Here is a 13,773-nt window from a genome sequence, read left to right on the forward strand (position 1 = left end):
CGCCGTGCATGATACAACTATTCCTGCTCCGGTGATGTCCATATAGCGTGCATAAAAATGAAGGCGCGCCGCTCTGAGTATCCTCGAGGATCTAGCCGTAAAGATGTAACTAAACAAGTTCCTCGGGCGACGGATGCAAATGACCCATCTAGATTCCCAATGTTTTGAATGTCCAGTATAGTAAATTGCCAACAAAAATTGACCGTCGTGATAATATCCACTTCAAAAAGTCCAATGCAGAATTTGTCCATTGCAAATAAATGTTCGACGCGCAGGCAGTCTCTGTTTATGAATGTCCTTAGACAAACAATCAAAGTAATTTGACGGTAAACGTCGAATTGTGCGTATCTACGTTTGCGACGTTGCGAATTTCCGCCCGAGTTTTATTTTTTTAAAGAAACTAACGAACAGTTTTTCTTGAAATTTTCTGTGAATTTTCTTCCCTCACTCAAACGTATTCACAGAAAAATCCACTCGGAAAAATCCACTATCTTCCTTGGGATGAATTCAGAATTTGGAGGGAATGAATAAAGAGACTTTAAGTGTACCTATGTGCTCCGGTAAGGGTATAGAATTGTACTTTTATTGGAATGATTACCTAAAATTATCTTAAACACTAATGAGTATCTAAACTCGCATACTGCAGGTGGCTGATTATTGAAACTGATAGTCAAAGCGATAGACAAGGGAGAAACAGGGAAAATGGAGTGGTCCTATTGGTTATAACGGGTGGTTGCTAAAGGGTAAAATGATGGACTAACTAGAGGGTCTGGCGTAGATCGCCGCAGGTTTTTAGAGACTTGTACGCAGAGTAGAAAAAACAACCAATCCCATACATAACGTACCAAACTCATCCATGTCACTTTGCACCAATGCCAAGGGCACAACTTTCTTGGACCCATAGTACAGCAGCGGGCTTATTATTAAAATTGATAGACAAAGTAATATGAAAAGAAGATAAAGGAAAAATGGAGCAATCCTATTAGTTGAAGCGGGTGGTTTTTATAGACCGAGCGGTAAAATGATGGTTTACCTATCCATAGGGTCTCTCGTGGGTTGTCATTTGTTAGTCTAGTACTTGCTTACCTCCTTTGTCCATGCTATCCACCCGCTTTCACCAATAGGATTGCTCCATTTTTAATATGGCTCTCAGTCGATCAATAATTCTTCTATCAATTGTTCTATCAATTCTAATAATCAGTTCGCAACGGATCAAAAACGGAGCGCGCCAGTGGACTACGCGCGCTTTATTCAAACCTGAACTCAGTAATTCAAATTTGACGGCTGCATATCGATTCTATCGCGATCGAGTGTCGACTTCGATACATTTCGATAGGTAAATATCTCCAGTTGACGGGTGCTGCCGAAGTGCAAAGTTGTGATGTTGTGACTTGTGACAGGACCGCCCGAACTTTTGACTCTTGAAATGGAAACCTGGTAAAATGGCTAGTTCTACTTTATTATGTCCGTGTTGTTTACGTTTTAAATTCAGTCCCGAGGAAATAGAGCAAAGATACCGTAGTCAAGAAATAGACAAAATGCTAGACAAAGATAAACACTACTACAGGCGACAAGTGAAGTTATTACTACTAGGTGCTGGTGAAAGTGGCAAATCTACCTTTCTCAAACAAATGAGGATAATACACGGAGTACATTTTGAACCGGAATTAATTAAAGAATACCAACATGTCATCTATCAAAATATCGTCAAAGGTATGAAAGTGTTAGTCGATGCCAGGAATAAACTCAACATTCCTTGGGAAAATGTTGCCAACAGTGAGTGCGGTGAGTTCGTTTTAAAGTTCGAAAACAGCATGGTTCTGGACACAAGACTCTTCCTTGCGTATGCACCCTCATTGTATTGCTTATGGAAAGATGCCTCAATCAGAAGAGCTTTCGAGCGACGGCGGGAGTTCCAACTGAGTGACTCAGTCCAGTACTTCTTTGAAAATCTAGAAAGAATTGCAAGGATGGTAAGTTTACGTACATATACTGACTTTTTAATAGTTTCAATCCTTCTGATGGAGAGAGCACTCTCCCTAAGCCTTCGTGTGACAATTTTTAACCCATTTTGCCCAAAGTATCAATTACAAAGTCCACATCAGTCTGCATACATTTCCTAACCTCACTTTGTTTACTCAACAGGAGTATCTTTGGTTTGTCTTTGGAATGCCTCAGAATTTTGCAACATATTGAGGGAAACATTTTTAATTTGAAATGAAAATCTTACAGTTTGGGACTTATACATCTTTCTCAATCAATCATGAGATTGAGGTTATGGCTCCTAGGTTAAAATGCTGTTCAACATGGTTGTATGCCCCAGACTGAACACATCACATATCGTACCTCCCATTATTTTCCTTACCATCTTAAACTGCTGACAATTTTGTCGCTTTTGAGGTGATAGTGAGTTTTCCAATGTCAGATTCCAATTGTTCTTTCAATGTTGAAATTCCTCTGTCATGTATGACAAACGTTAATTTGCAAGAGCCCCGACAAATTTCGCAGCTTTTCATATTCAAACATTGGGAAAGATTACAGTAACAGTCGATGAATATTATTAATTTTTGAGTAACCATTGGTAACATGTGCACTAGTTGATAACGCGCTTTCATATTAAGGTGTTTTCAGTTACATATCGACTTCCTAAGTTTGATAATTTATTTGGAGTCTACCAACAAATTTTCCCCTATTTCAAGAAAATCTCAAACATAGTCACTGCACATTACCCCATGTCCCTGTTATCATTTTAAAAAAGCATCGCCTCTTGCACAGTGTAGAACCCCTGCTTTTGGAATACTGAAGGCAAGAAAGAAGATTAAGTAGCTCCAGTTACAGAGACCGTGTTCAGCAGTCCATAAATTCAAGATGATGCAATAATTTTACATTACTTAGTTACGGCTCCAAAATATGGTTACTCATGGTTGAAAATCCTCAGGCCTATTATTTAAATTACCAAATCATCAGTCCAAATATGATTTTAACCTTAATAAATTATCAGGAATAATGGATGCACAACAAGGCACACAACATGTTAATATATGGTAAAAAATTTTGTTCTTAGTAAGATAGGACAGGATTCTAGTTGTAATCATTATTTGTTTTTTTGCCCCTCATGCTTACATTATGTAGTTAAGCCGTGAAGGTAAGTAATTTTTGAAGACTGTTATTGATTTTTGAAATTCTCCAACTCGATGACATGTCCAGTCGTAAGTTTCCTTAGCATCTCGTAGGAAGAATTTAACATAGGCAGATGGTGATAGTACATTAAGACATTTTGTGTAAGATTTTTAAAGGTGCAAAGGCAATTTTCTCCCTCTAAGTTTTTAGGAATCTTGAAAAAGAGCCATCAAATTTTTCTGATTTACTAAGTAGTTAATAAACATGACTGAAAATGAGTAGGTAATTATTCTTGTCAAGTACTTTATGAAAAATGTGAGTTGTCTAAAACTTTGAAATTAAGCTCAAAGAATAAGAAATAAATGAATAAAATTAAAAGAAAGGCTCTTAGTTTGGCAACAGATAAGACACTTTGTGTTCGACAGTTAGCGAAATTTTGTGTTGACATAGCGTCAATTGCATTCAGATGTAGCACCTCGCAAACCTTATTAAAAGCCCTTCAAAAACAAGCTTAATATTATTTAATCTCATAATTATCTTCTTATTTTAGCTAATGGAAAATCTCCTTATGTTACAGGATTATATACCCACCAACAAGGATATATTACATGCAAGGAAGGCCACTAAAGGGATATCTGAATTCATTATTCCTATAAACAACATACCGTTCAGATTTGTGGATGTAGGTGGACAACGATCTCAGCGGCAGAAATGGTTTCAGTGTTTTGACTCTGTTACTTCTATCCTCTTTCTAGTCTCCTCCTCTGAATTTGACCAAGTCTTGGTTGAAGACAGGTAATTTTTCAAGTTCAATCCTCTTTCACGGAAATACTGTAAAGATTGTGTAGCTACAAATGAAAATATACGTACTCAAGGTGTCTAGCGACCGGGAGAACTCAAAAATGTCAGGGAATTTTTTTGGGTGTCAGGGAAATCAGGGAAAACGTTAGGGAATCTGCAAACATTCGGCATGTCAAGGAATTTTATTTTGCAAGCAATTTTCGTGTCAAGGAAACGTCAGTGAAATCAAAAAACACAAATATTTTGGAAAGTGTTTTGTGACTTTTACTCCCGCGGAAATTTCTACCGAAATGTTTACCAGAATTCCTGCTGATGTCTTTTAAATTATATAAATGTTGTAAAAATATCTCGCACAAGTTTAGACACCACATATTTTGCTCTATTTTTTACATTATATTCCTAAAATATGAAAAAATTCCTACTTACATCTAATCAGTTCAAACAGGTCGAAAAGTTAGGAATTTTTTCCTTTTTGTCAGGGAATTATTTTTCCGCCCGTCAGAGAATTAAGAATTTTGTCACGGTTTTCTGGCCATTTTTGTCACGGAAATCGGGGAAATGTCAGGAAATTTTTGTTTTAAAATTGCTAGACACCTTAAGTAGTACTCTTTAAGTCCATCCATTTTGAAAGTTTTGGAAAACAATTTTGGAAAATATTCAAGGACTAATAGGATGTGCCAGATTTGGATGTGTATAAAATTTCATTGGGTTTCCGAAAATGATCTAGACCCAAGTTGGTTTGAATATCATTTGAGAGGAGACGATGAAAGAAATTGACTGAAATCCAGATCAACTTACTTTAAAAAAATAATCAGCACAGTTGAGGATGGCAGTTTGAATGAGAATAATGGCAACTGCCTGCAGTTTTTTTAAACCATTTACTCCCGCCAAGATGTGATCATAAAAATTTTCAGTTGCTCTTTACGACAATGAATACCTCTTTGGAACATTGAATGCAACGTCGCATTACTGTCTGGTTGTTCTTCATCTGGACACTTAATCACTGGTACAATGCAAAAATCTGTGAATGAATTGATTACACATAAAGAATTGGCTATAAGTTTCTGCGGTATGAGATGTTTTTGGAAGGGTGCATGACTTGTGCAGCTTTTCCATGTTTCTTACGAGATACGCACGCATAGGAGAACAACACATGCAGTGTACATTTTGCGAATCGTTTTTGTGCAACCAATAGTCTAGTTGAATCCTTTTTTTTTATTGCATCATTTGAAAGTATCAAGTGAATTTAGCTCACTGTTTTTTCCCCAATTGTTTTTTTACTACTTAGTGGTAACTAGGAGAAGGTATAACGTAAGAACAGTTCACTCAACAGTGGGAAACTTAGGATTGCCTAAAGTACAGGTTGTTTGTGCGGCAAGGCTCCTTTACAGGCTCGCAAACATTTACTGCTTGCTATTAACATTGTCTACTTATCAGTTAAAATGTTTGCTACCAAGTTCACAGCAAATATTCAATCACACCATTTCAACATTTGGTCTCAGCCTTCATTAAATTTTTAGGTGTTAATATCCCTATGTTGTGCAAAACGAAAATTATTTTCTCCCATCTCTAATAAATTTTCATTTTTTGTTTTTTCCAGACGAACCAATAGACTAGAGGAGTCAAAGAATATCTTTGATACAATTGTAAATAATGTAGTTTTTCGAGGTGTCTCTATTATACTGTTCATGAACAAAACGGATCTTCTGGCTGAAAAACTGAAAACCAACGAAACGGACATTCGTTGGTTCTTTCCAGAATTCACTGGGGACTCCAAAAACTTACAAGATGTTCAAACTTTCCTTCTCACCATGTTCAGAGCTGTGAAAAAAGATCCACGTAAGTCATTGTTCCATCATTTTACGACGGCGGTTGATACAGAAAACATTAAAGTAGTCTTCAATGCCGTTAAAGAGTCTATATTAAACAGGAATCTTCAGGCCCTTATGTTACAATGACGTGCTCTACAACAGTAGTTATCTTCCCAAAGATTATCGAGTATTTTACTCAAAAGACACTCAAAGGTTGAACACCAATTTAGTTTGTGGGTTGTTTACCACAATAGAAATACTGCAAGTGTCAGGCCATTCAAATCTCACCTTTTTCCGCTTCGTTTATTGTAGTTTTAGTTCGCAATTTGAAGCATCTAAAGGATGGCTCGGTTTCTTTTATCATGTGCCTCAAAACCTGCCCATTTTTCTCTTTCACCGTACCTGCTTTAAAGATACAAGGATTACTCGTAAAGGAAGAATGTCGTCTTCAGAATTAATGAAGAAAACTCAATTCGGTAGAATAGGCCGGACGTCACAAACGTACCTACTTTTTACAAAGCTCCAATTTTCCAAGACCACTTCACTTGCCCTCTCATTTTGCCATTGCGTATGGAAAAATTTGTTGCAGTTATATTTTTTCCGGAACCAATGAGAATAAATCCTAGATTTAATGGTTATCATCAACACACTCTTAGCTTTGTAAATTAGTCAATTGGCCTACAAATATTTACATTTTTTTCTTTATTCATCTCATATTCTGGCAATTATTATGGGATAGACATATCTCAAAATCAAATTGCATTTGGTTTTAGTTGACCCATGCGCCAAAAAATCAAGGGCTTCTCAGGATACACAGTATCTAGCAGAGATAGAGATTCTACCGTCTCCAATTATTTTCATTAACTCTGAAGATGATTCAAATGCACTAAACCTTGGACTGCCTGAAATTATGTGAAAGTCTCCCTGTTGGAATAACATAAAGTTTGGATACTGTAGAGGTCACTACGACAAGCTTAATTTGACACTCTGTATTTGTAAAACATCATGAAGTCAACATAAATTCAATATGAAATGCTGCAATAAATATAAACTAAGAAAATTCACAATTAAAAGTATTACATACCTTTTTTCTAAAAAAAAAGCCGAGAAAGCAAGCAAATGGAGAATATAAAAGAGACATCAAAATTGATTTGCTCTGTCCACTGAGAAAAAATACAAAAAAGAAAAAAAAACAGGCGAAAAGAATATTCCTCTAAATATTAGGTTTAATAATCCAAGGTTTAGAGCAAATACTTACTTTGATAGTACCCTTTGTAAAATGTATTAAGGTGATATTATTTCTTATTTTAAGTCTCAACCTCAAATATTTTACGATGCAGATTACAATACAGTGAGATGATCGAAGTTTAGTGAAAATTGTGAAGTAGAATAATTTCTAATTGACCTTTTTGTTGGAAAATTATTCCATTTTGTGCTCAGTTTTTCAAACTTACGTGATAGTTTTTTTAGTGTTTTTTACTTAGTGCTGTCCATTAAACTGAATTATTTCCTATCCAAGACCATTACTGCTGTGCTAAGAAAAACGCCATATGAGCACTCAAATGTTGCCAAATTTCCTCATTAAAACACTTATTTTTGAAGGAAGTTGTGAATATTTCTCCTTGAAATTTCTTCATACCTTAGATCAAATTACAAACGAAATTCACCAAAAAATCGGAAGAAAAATGTTTAAATTTTTTCACCAAAGTTGTGAAAAGAAATTGGGCAAGGTCTGGAGGCTCACTCAACGTTCTTCCTTAGCACGGTCAATCAGCAGTCAAGTCAAAATCTTAGAATTGAAAAGGGTAATTTTTCTTTATAATTGAATGGAAGTCGCCAGAAACAGGTATTTTTATTCACTTCTTAGCCCTGAGCTGAATCCCTTCCATCTAAAATTCGTGGACTATGAATTGATTATTGACTGTTGATTATCAGACTGAATATTGATTGTAGGTGTTTTATTGTCGTTTTTTATAATCGAATTTATCCGAAAATTGAATTTTGAGTCTTTGATCAAATGTGTAACAATGGATCAAAAAACACTTTCCACGAATTTCCTCTCTCTTTTATTTTTGTTCCAATCATGCAATTTTTCAAGTGGTACAAGACTGTCAAATCTGATGCATGATGTCAGGCATGGTTATCACAGTTAAGGACTATGGGTGAAACCAGGAAATTTCAGGGAATTAAAAAGTCAGGGAAAACGGGGGAAAATTGTTAAGTCACCTTTATTTGCTTTTTAAAATGGGTGTGACATTTCGAACAACGAAGTTTGCCTGAAAACTATTTCAAATTATGCCTTTTCAATCATCTGGCATACTTTCAAGTGTCAAGGAATTTCACAAAAATGTGTCCTGCAGCCTGATTATTGAAATTTTTGGTTTGTCGGATCGACATAGATGACATAGGTTAAATCGCGGAGCGTGATTGGTCGGCTATGTCTTATCGCTGCTTTGTCGTGTCTATGTCGGGTTGACCTCTCGACAAGCTAACGGCACCTCTTAAGTTTCCGACAGTATGTCGATCATTCCACCTGACAAAGGCACGATAAAGCAGCGATAAGACATAGCCGACCAATCACGGTCCGTCTTTTAACCTATGTCATCTATGTCGATCCGACAAACAAAACATTTCAATAATCAGGCTGCTGGAAATCAGGGAAATTCATTTTATAAATTCTGTGGTTACCCTGAGGGAAAATGAGAAAATTTACGAGCTCCAGGCACCATGATATTACATCAGTAAGTGTTTTGGCGAGCTTTTTGCTTTGATTTATAACTCACATAAGTGCCATGGCTTTGAATGTTCACTCAAGGGAAATAATTTACTTTTGACTCAGTCATATCAGCATCAAATCTTTGGAAATACCCACACAATGACAGAATAAAAAATGATTGCGAACGAAATCAGAAGAAGTGATGACACGTATGCATGACAAGTAATAAAGTGATCAAAATCGATCATTCTTTTCTCAGTACTATGATGAACATTTATCAGGGAATTCTTCGTGTACCATTGTCTGTTTTGTCTCATGAATCACACTCGCTGTGGACTGTTTTTTAAGAATTCTGAATGACTCACTCTACTAAAGCTAGATGCGTAGAAAAGTTTGATGACAGATTTCAAACGCATCTTTCATTGTGTATGATGTAATAGGAGTTTTAAAATTCTTGTGCAGTCAGGGTGTCTGCAGATCCAAAAAATGTTGAAAGCTCAGAAGCAGAGGTTTTTTAGTATGGTAACTTTGGAAGCCAAGAAAAAGTCCTCAACTCCGTGTGCATTTTATATTCTCTCCCAGAGATCTGTATCTTAAAATAAGTAATGATTTTTTGTGCCTGTTTGAAATGCCATTTTGTATAATCTAAGGATATGTAACACAAAAGCTCTCTCTTGTATTTTGACTGAATTCAGCAGGAAGAGACTTATCAATTTGACACTGATTAGAGGTTTAAAGTTTTATCTTTCTGCAAGACTCGATGTAAAATATCATTTTTAAACCCTTATTTTTACCTAAAAAATATTTTGTCCACACTGACTTTCCAACAGGAGAATATGAACAACTTGCTAAGCGAAATAACATTCAACTCAATTTTGTTGTAAATGTGAGTTGGTTAAGTTATGATATCAAATTAGATCAAATTATTCTCATCTCTCTTGTTTCCTGCGTGTCAGGATTCCAACCACTGTGATTGGTCTTAGTTTTAAAGATACTGCAATTTTTTAAATTTATGTTAATGTAAGGGATGATAAAATAAAGTCATCTTTTAAATTCGAAGGATAATCTTGTATTCTTCAAATGAAATTTGATAGAGGAAACACCTTGTTGTTAAAATAAGATGAAGAAAACCGGTGATTTTGAGACTTGATACTATGTAGTTTATTAACGATTTTCCCCTCTCAATTATTCTCATTCTGAGAATTTATTGTGATTATAGGCTCCGACCATAATTTGATTTTGTCTTGTGTCTTGAGTGTTTCTTAAAGACTAATGCGCCTTCCTCTTTGTTAGTCTCATTATTACTGTCCCCAGAGTTCAGATTTGTGGTGCACTAATTCATTGATTCCAATACATATTGGTAGCTTGAGTCAGATAGAATGTACGTACGGAAATTATGCTGTTTTAGTTTTTTTAAAAAATGTTAATTTTTTTTTTTTTTTTTTGGAGAAAAATGAAATTTAAAGCTGTAACTTTCAGTAGTTGTTCTGACAGAAAAGAAAATACCAACAGAAATGTTCATTCTTTTATTGTAGGCATATGTTCTTTGACGAACACGAGTGTGCCCTTTGAACTTCAGAAGTTCATACTCATGAAATACAGATTGTACCTAGGAGAAGAGAGCCAACTTTACAACAGTGTTTTTGAAATCTCGCTACTTCTTCTCTGCTTTAAAAAATACTAAATTTGTGTACAGTAATCAGTGATCAAATTGGGACCATCGTTTTCCTCTAAAATTTCAGGCATTTTTTAGATACAGATTAAGATGCACGATTTTTACATTTCTGTATTCATGTCGGTCCCTCCTGCTAAACTGAATCCAAATAGGAGCATAGGAAAGTACAGGAAAATCCTCTAGATAGAATTAGATGGCTCTTGTTGTTTACCCCTTTTTTAATTTTTATACTGTATTTTGATCATTGTAAATAAACCGTGTATTTATTGTGCTGTAAATATTGTACGATAGTGTATTGAATTGTTATGTTATACATTGTACTCAGATATTTGTATGTACTATTATTTGTTCATTGTATTATTATAAGTCTAAGCATTGTTATCCTATTTTTTCGGTTAGAATAATTTTTCAGATGACAAGAGAAAAACATGAACGAAGATCCATCATGATATCTTCCTGATATTTTTTTATCAAGGCTTTTCAGATGTAATCAGAAGTTAAATCATTGTATGATCACAGACGTTAATTATGAGAGGTTATAGGCACTTGATCTGAAATCGCAATCTTTTTTAACATGGTCAATTCTCTGTATAAAACTAAGCTGACACCTGCTGAATGCTGTGTTTGGTTAGTTTCAAGGAAGTTTATCTGTGATTCAAAGTTTTGTATTTTTATTTACTTTTTTTTCACTACTATCAATCTTCACGCCTCTCAAATATTGGCCAAGAATCTCACCTGCAGGAATAGTGTTTAAGCTCTTATAGAAATTAGGTATTTTCCTTTTTTATTGATGTAAAATTTTTACCCATCTCTTAAATCGAGTCTTTAGCAATGCATAGCAAGAAATTTTTCCACAAAAAGGGCACCAAGACTGCGTTCTGATTTTTTTTGATCAAGTTAGTTGAGTCTGCACAGCCTATTAGCAGCATTTGCCTTACTGATGACTGTCCAGAGAGTTCTCTAAAAGGTTTTCTTTTAAGGATTGTTGCCAGTAGGTTCATCTTTTAATACACTCCAAAACAACTTTGTAAACTTCAGAAATGAAATACAAAAAAGGAAGGAGAGTTTATAGAATGACCTTTTATCAATCAACCACAAACAATTCCCATACTGCCATGCTAAGGAAGAAGGCTGCATAAACCTTTGTAAGTTGCTGTAGTTCCTTCGATAAAACATGAATACTTCGGAAAACTTGTGAATATTTTCTGTCAAATTTTCAGAGGACTCACTTTGCAATTGGATTCAAAGTATCTTAAAATTCCATACAGAAATATTTAACAGTTTTCTCAGAAATGAATATTATAAGAGGGTAAATTTGGCAACACACAAACGCATGCTCGACACATGTGTTGTCGAGCATGACAGTATAACCACAGCCGCCCTTCCTCAGAAAGCAGCTATGCTCTTGCCAAAACTAAGTAGAAACTGGATTTAATATCTACCCTCAACCCTTTCTCAGTTTTCTTATTCAATATACTTATTCTAAAGTTTTTAGGTGCCAATAGTGAATATACCTGTAAAACTTCCATCGAGATAATCTTTAATATTGGAGTTCAATTTTAATAGCTCAAAGTAGTGGTTCTTATCAGGAACCAAGAATTTATGCATTTTTTTTTTTTTTTTTTTTTTGCAATTTCCAGTCATATTATCAGAAACACCAGTTTGTAAAGAGTCATACTTTATTTCTGTTTTAATCCATGTAATTTTTTTTTCCTCAAGGGAGAAAGGAATGACTTACCAGAATTAACCAGAGTCTGAGGAAATATTTCTGACGTTGCTTAATTTTCTCTCATGTTTTGTTTTGTTTGTTTGTTTTTTTTTTTTTTCACAAGAAAACCTAGCAACGTTTTGCCTTGAAATTTTTGTGAGTACATTTTTTCACACTCCAAGAAAAATATGTAAAAAGATTTAAGGTGCTTTTGCTTGGTTTTCTAGTCAAAAAATAAATTATGAGAAGAAATTAGGCATTGTAGAATACAATCAAGTTGATTCTAAGATTAAGCTTTGTCCAATTGAAAAATTTCAATCCACTGATCAAACTGTCAATCAATGATCTGACGTATCCTTGAGTTAGATTAGGTTAGGTGAATGGTTGAATACTGTAAAATGTATGGCCTCTTACTCAATAGGATTTTATACCTTTGCTGTCTGCCGTTGGATTTAAATATTTTGTCAACCCTGAATGTGGATCCAGGCAAGGTTTTCATTAATGCTGAATTTGTTAATGATTTGTTAATGAAACTCTTAATGATTTCTTATTTTTGATTAAGTTGCTCTGCAGGAAGTAGAGATTTGTCTGAAAAATGTGTTGACCAGCGATGTGTATACAAATCTAAAGAACGGGGGAAAACATATTCCCAGCACACATATCGTACATGTCATGAACTATGGAGAATTGTATGAATTAGACCGGAATTTTGCCCCATTCCCAGATTTCTCTTGTCAAATAGATTTCACCGACGTTAAATTGAATATTTTGGATGAAGATAACTTCAAAACAGCAAATAGTGAATTTTTTGGCCCCTGTTTAAAAAAAAAACTTGTGAAATGTTTTTTTTTTTTCTCGTTATGTATTTGACTTTTAAATTTTTTAAAACCTACATCGTGTGGCTGCAGGTTTTTCAAAACTTAAAATCATAGCAACCCCTCAAAATTATTCCAACTTAAATGATTTCAAAGAAAATGAATTCCTGTCATTAAAGTAATTTTTGCTTTATAGCCTTTAATATGTGTTTACACCCATCCTTTATGAATACCTCTTTTCTATTCGAAGTTGATGGCAGTTATTATTATTTTATACTGTAACATTCCTGAGGAAATATTGTAGTTTGATTTAATTCTGTGCCTTCAAAAGAATTGTGATCTTTTCTCTGTAAATGATACTCTTACTATACGCATAATTTAATCGTAAGTGCCTCATAATGTTATCATGTCATGATGTTACTCAAGTAAATGAACGATTATTTTATTGATTTGTATATGTGTATACCTACTTTGTTTTTATTAATAAATGTTTGAAATTATAAACATGTCTTCCTATTAATATCCCAACACCTATAGTGCACATACTAGTAGGTACAATCCAGGATGCGTTTTCCAAAAAAGAAATAGGTATCTCTTGTTGAATGAGAATGTTGAGAGCAAATACTACCAGTGGTTTTCGAACCTCATTTTCTTTTACTTTGCAACTCCGCATCTCTTTTTTTTCTGTAGAAAATTTAGACACTGCCAAACAGAATGCTCTATCCATTGAAGGAATGTTTAGACCTGTCTTTACTCTAAAGGCAGTCTTAAATGGAATCCCTCTTCGTCAGTTGGGAGTGACTTTCGCTCACACAAAAACTAGACTGGAAATTACTATCGGCCCAGTCACTATATTTGACTGAGAATGAGCCAAGCTAACATCTCTCTGTGTTTCTGATTTTAGATAAAAGTAGTCTATCTACATAGAGGGAATAGATGAGACATATTTCAGTGATCTAAATCTATAAGCAGGGTTGCCACATTCAGGGAATAACGGGAAAACCAGGAAATGTCAGGGAAAAAGTGCCAAGTCACCTGTACTCCTTCCTAGAATGGGCTTGACGTTCCGAATGACAAATGCCTGAAACCTATTTCTAAATTTGTCTTTTCAGCCATCTGTCATATCT

At 34.8% G+C, this 13,773-nt stretch overlaps 1 protein-coding gene across 1 annotated transcript; it reads left to right on the forward strand.

Annotated features, from left to right (window-relative positions):
* The first annotated feature begins 1,332 nt into the window (after positions 1-1,332).
* On the forward strand, positions 1,333-13,150 carry cta (Guanine nucleotide-binding protein subunit alpha cta). Its single transcript, XM_019062382.2, has 3 exons — positions 1,333-1,973; positions 3,698-3,915; positions 5,522-13,150. The coding sequence occupies exons 1-3, from the start codon at positions 1,443-1,445 to the stop codon at positions 5,877-5,879; spliced, it is 1,107 nt and encodes a 368-aa protein (XP_018917927.1). The 5' UTR covers positions 1,333-1,442; the 3' UTR covers positions 5,880-13,150.
* Positions 13,151-13,773: the final 623 nt, after the last annotated feature.

The sequence above is a fragment of the Bemisia tabaci genome, chromosome 8, assembly GCF_918797505.1.
Source record: "Bemisia tabaci chromosome 8, PGI_BMITA_v3".
In the NCBI taxonomy this organism is placed as follows: domain Eukaryota; kingdom Metazoa; phylum Arthropoda; class Insecta; order Hemiptera; family Aleyrodidae; genus Bemisia; species Bemisia tabaci.

Coding starts and splice junctions, on each gene's coding strand:
- cta (XM_019062382.2), top strand. CDS start 1,443: ATGGCTAGTTCTACTTTATTATGTCCGTGTTGTTTACGTTTTAAATTC. Junction 1,974..3,697: donor TAGAAAGAATTGCAAGGATG/GTAAGTTTACGT, acceptor CTTATGTTACAG/GATTATATACCCACCAACAA. Junction 3,916..5,521: donor CAAGTCTTGGTTGAAGACAG/GTAATTTTTCAA, acceptor TGTTTTTTCCAG/ACGAACCAATAGACTAGAGG.